The 4666-nt window shown below is 33.1% G+C and overlaps 1 protein-coding gene across 1 annotated transcript; it reads right to left on the reverse strand.

The window, feature by feature from the left end:
- Nucleotides 1–533: 533 nt before the first annotated feature.
- On the reverse strand, nt 534–3116 carry LOC131629858 (probable protein phosphatase 2C 38). Its single transcript, XM_058900659.1, has 5 exons — nt 2775–3116; nt 2329–2687; nt 1525–1892; nt 1188–1424; nt 534–1104 (listed from the first exon to the last, which is right to left on the reverse strand). The coding sequence occupies exons 2-5, from the start codon at nt 2591–2593 to the stop codon at nt 886–888; spliced, it is 1089 nt and encodes a 362-aa protein (XP_058756642.1). The 5' UTR covers nt 2594–2687; nt 2775–3116; the 3' UTR covers nt 534–885.
- Between the last annotated feature and the right edge of the window lie 1550 nt (nt 3117–4666).

The raw sequence follows: 4666 nt of genomic DNA on the forward strand, positions 1-4666 counted from the left end.
TGTTTTTGATATGTGAGAGACATCTATCGACTTCAAAGCAATATTACTTTCATTGATTTTTACTAAACCGTTCAAGATTGTTCTCCTTCTTTTATCTGTCAATTTGTCACTCATAATAATGCATCATGTTTTTTTCCCAAATGAATTTGTGTTCTTCAATGACATATATTATCTCCTCCATTTTTTGTTTCAAGTACTTGGTTTTGATTTCATTATAGAAAGATGGCTTAAATCTAAGATCATGCCTAAAAACCATCTCCAATATTCTTTGAAATTCATCTATTTTGTGCCACATTAAAAGCAATGAATTATTGTAGAAGAAGGAAGCAATTTCTATACATGCTTATTCTCTCAAATTCTTTTTGAAGGTGTTGTTAATTGTGTTATTCAAATAAATCATATACATAAATTATTTAATAAATTTAAAGAGAATTTATTAGTGATCCAATAAGGAGTACTTGTTAGCACAGATTAATGAGGTTACTGCATTGCATTAATCTAAAATGACCTTGGATAATTCAAACATAGAAACATACATAAATGTTCAATCTTGTTACTGTCATAAAAATTACAGAGAATCATTGTTCTAAAATCAGGTGAAGTTGAGGCCATATTGGCAGAAATTACAAGATCCATACAAACCGAATCTGTGCATTCATAATCTGCTTAGTTACAATTCTCTTAATTTCATCTATAAACGAAATGTGTGATGACGGGGGTTGCGAGTCAATCAGGTGAAGTTTTAAAGAGAAATAGTTTCCATGATAATCCTCAAGTTTCAATTCAACCACACCATGTCAAGTTATCTACCTATCTTCTTTATACAACAATTCTAAAAACAGGTACTGAATGGAAGATGCTTAGAGAGTTCTTTCATTCTTTGCACTAAAAATTGACATGCCTACCACCTTTGATTGAAAGAGGAGAACTACATAGAGAGCTGTTATCGATCAGTTTACGATTTAGATATACAACGATTACTGTAATATCGTCATGAAAATGTCTCCTAACTCCTTGTTCGATCTTCTGAAGATCTGACAATCTTATCTCTCTTTTCTTAGCTGCTTCTTTAAGCGCTGCTTTCACGAGTCTCCGTGCTATTCCCTGTTACATAAATCAATCTTAGTGAGAAAGAAAAGAACTCGTGAGTAGGAAAACACGGTTGAGATATTCGGAAGGAAACTTACGTTGCGTGGATTGTTGCTAACTATATTGACAGCTGCTTGGTTGCTAAGATGCTCCCATAAACCATCAGAAGCAAAGATGAGAAATTGATCTTCCGGTTGGATTTTATGAATCGATACCGATGGTTCACTACTAAGAATCGGCTTGAAAAAGGTTTCGGCTAGTCTAAACTTTTGTGGCAGAGGCTCGGTGTTAAATTCGGCTTTCTTTAGATATGCATCACCTATGGATCTTGAAACCTGTAATAACAAGTTCTGTTATGAAAGAATTGGAGTAATAAATGGTTCTAAAACTTTTCTGTTAAGGAATTAAAACAATATGAATCTCTGAAGCTTCTACCTGTATGATGCCTTTCACGCGCCAAACCGAGTGTTTCATGACCACAATCTGTGGATCATAAGGGTGCTTCGACCGGACATCGTTTCTCTCAGTTTCTATGTTGACATTATGTTCTGCAGATAACTGAACAGCTAATGTTTCCTTTGTTCCCTTCTTCACTCTTCCTAACACGGCTCGTGAATCTCCTGCATTTGCAACAAACAGCATGCCATTGCAAATTATCCCGGCCAAACAACATGTACCGGAAGACGCTATCTGTGGTTTTGTTAGCCATTGCTTCTTCACAAGAGCCAGAAAATCATCTTCTGTTGCAGAAAATGCCCTCTTTATAACCTTTTCTGATACGCCTTGTTCTTCCGCTGCAAAACCTGATTCACACAAAAAAAACTTATTCAGCATGTGTTTCGAACAGCGTATCCATGCTATTTTTTCCTGAAAAAAAATAGAAGCTCCAACTTGGAGCATTAGGCCAAACGGCACGATTTTTTCCTCTTTGACGCAAAAACAAACAGACGATCAGTATATTGAGAAAAACGCAAGTCTCACATCTAAAAGATAGATAAGACCCGAAAATAGTTTACAAAGAGTCGCATCTTTCATCTTATAGATCGGTTTTGTAACAATTAGTTTATCAACTCGAGCTATGCATAAGTCCAAAATAGTCACGGCCTGAGTGACAACCCTTACCTTACAGCCGATTTCGTAAGAGTTAGACCAAACTTATACTTTATCAGAAAAACAACATACTGCAAAATGGAAAAACTGTATTTGGAATATATCATATAAAAAGTTTAGAGAGCATACTCTTGAAATTGGAGAAAAGATTATCATTGACAAACTTGGATGCTGCAGGTCCACCATGACCATCATAAACACCAACAAAGGTTCCTTGAGGACCCAAATAATCCGAACTCAACGGTCCAGATTCAAGCTGACTATGATCCTCCAAAGAGCTATTAGCTTGAATTACAGCCATTGAAAACTCACCATAAAGATGATTCCCCAAATCCTTATACCATAGCAATCCATCATCACGCTCCACACTTGGTTTCCAGCATGAGATAGTCATAATACAAACTTTCGCTAATGAAATACTATTACCAATATGTTGTTCTTGGTTATTCTTCAGATGATCTCATCTTATATAGTGAATCTATATATACCTATAAGAAATAATAGACATGATTAGATATGAACAAATTTGAGCTAAAAAACAAGCTGGTATGGGGTGGAGTAATAGAGAAAGTTACCTTGGGATGAGAAACCAGTAGCTTTCATGCAATAGTTCAGAGAATACGCAAGCGTGTTTTGGTTCTTTGTACCTTGAGCATTAATTTGAAACGTGCATGTGGATTTAAAACTCAGAGGTGTGTCATGTTACAGGAACAGACTTAGCTGGAAAAGCACATATGGACTCAATATGGCAGAGTTGGTCTAAGAGTTTAGTTATGTAAATGAAACAATGATAAGAAAAGGGTTTTGGATTTTTTGACAGAAGATCTTTAGAGTAGTGTCAGAGAGATCTAAGATCAAGAAATGAAATGAAAATGAGACTTAAAACTACAAAGTCTGACACTTATAACTCTTGTGCTTTTATTTGTCCATTAAATTACCTATATAGATGTGTGTATGTCTGCGTCGTCGGTAGCTAATAACGTCTTTGAGAGTGTGCAAGACCGTTGCTAAAAAAGGATCTCATAAAATAGTTGTCACAGTTAATACCTATTTGACTTGCCACACTTCAACTGCGCTTAACATACACAAGGTCTCTGAAAATTAAGACGCCTCTGTATGTATGATGTCTGAATTTATATTAAAGGCGTATCTAAGGACGTTGACATATCTGACGTGATTATATTAATTATTTTTTTAAAATTATTATCAATATCGATGTATCATTATCAGGGTGGTTAGTGTCGTGTTCGATATAAGATTTATTTATGGAGTGATTTTATTTTTTTGACCATGTGGACTACAAAAGTTTTTTATGGTTGAGATTTGATTTGAATTTTATTTTTAAAAGAAATATTCTTCAAGACTATTATTAGGTAACTTGGCATGTCTACAACTTCCACCTTCTATCTTTTTCTTGGTTTAATTTTCGTCATAATTCAAAACTTTACTGGATCTAGAGTTAATGACTCACATGTTTCCTTACCTTCTTACTATAATTGGTTTAATACATGCACTTGATCAAATAAATGTAATTATCATTTTCAAGATTTCTGTTAAATATCACTTTTGCATCACTTGATTAGAAATTACACAAATATAGATGAGTGTAAATATCTTAATAAAAACACAAAACTAATGTTCCATTAAACCGCTCAGTTAGTAGCTGTCTAGAAACATCAGATGCAGATGCGCGTTTAATTCAATTATTCTATGAAATTTTATTTCTTGATGGATATATCTAGCTGGCATTAATGGCCACAAGTTCGCTGCATCTTGTATCTTCATTTAAAAAAAATAAATTATTGCTCAAATCTAGATTGTATTATATAAAGAATGAGCCCACTTTGATTTGATGAATTTCACCTAACTGTATGTTTTAGTCCAATAACAAGATTTGAAAGTTATGATAATGAGAGATCATAAGATGATTATGAAGACTTTGATCGTTACCGTATGCTAAAAAACATATGGTATGCAGATGAAGACACTTTGGAATTTGAAACCATGACAGCATGATTTGGATATTAATAACAATATACCAAATTGGATTTTTAATTCATTTGCCAAATATAAACTTGTGGTCTTTGATTATTTGAGATTTGAAAAATTTATCATAAATAAAAGTGAATTATATGTAAGATTATTTAGTGTATATTTAAAATGTTTGTTTTTTCCACATCCAAAACAAACATCGTCTGATAAACACAACATTTCCTACTTTTATTTATTTTTTAATTTCACTGCCTTGGTATGCAAGAAAAGAAAAGGAAAAAATCAACCAAACATACACTTGTACTACTTGGATACACTCACATCAAATTTCAATTTAACAATAAATTCAAGATAATAAATTAATTGTAGACAAAAACTTTAAGTTATATTCTATGACTGTACATGAAAAAAGTTAAAGTCAATAAACTATTGATAATTAATGACTTCTGTTACGGAGTTGAAGGAAAATGATGAC

The sequence above is a fragment of the Vicia villosa genome, unplaced genomic scaffold (genome assembly GCF_029867415.1).
Source record: "Vicia villosa cultivar HV-30 ecotype Madison, WI unplaced genomic scaffold, Vvil1.0 ctg.000621F_1_1, whole genome shotgun sequence".
Classification (NCBI taxonomy): Eukaryota; Viridiplantae; Streptophyta; class Magnoliopsida; order Fabales; family Fabaceae; genus Vicia; species Vicia villosa.

Excerpts from the sequence above, each read along its gene's own strand:
- LOC131629858 (XM_058900659.1), bottom strand. The coding sequence starts at position 2,593 with ATGACTATCTCATGCTGGAAACCAAGTGTGGAGCGTGATGATGGATTG. Across the intron at positions 1,893-2,328 it reads TCTTTTCTCCAATTTCAAGA|GTTTTGCAGCGGAAGAACAA; the intron begins GTATGCTCTCTA and ends TGTGTGAATCAG. Across the intron at positions 1,425-1,524 it reads GCGTGAAAGGCATCATACAG|GTTTCAAGATCCATAGGTGA; the intron begins GTAGAAGCTTCA and ends TTGTTATTACAG.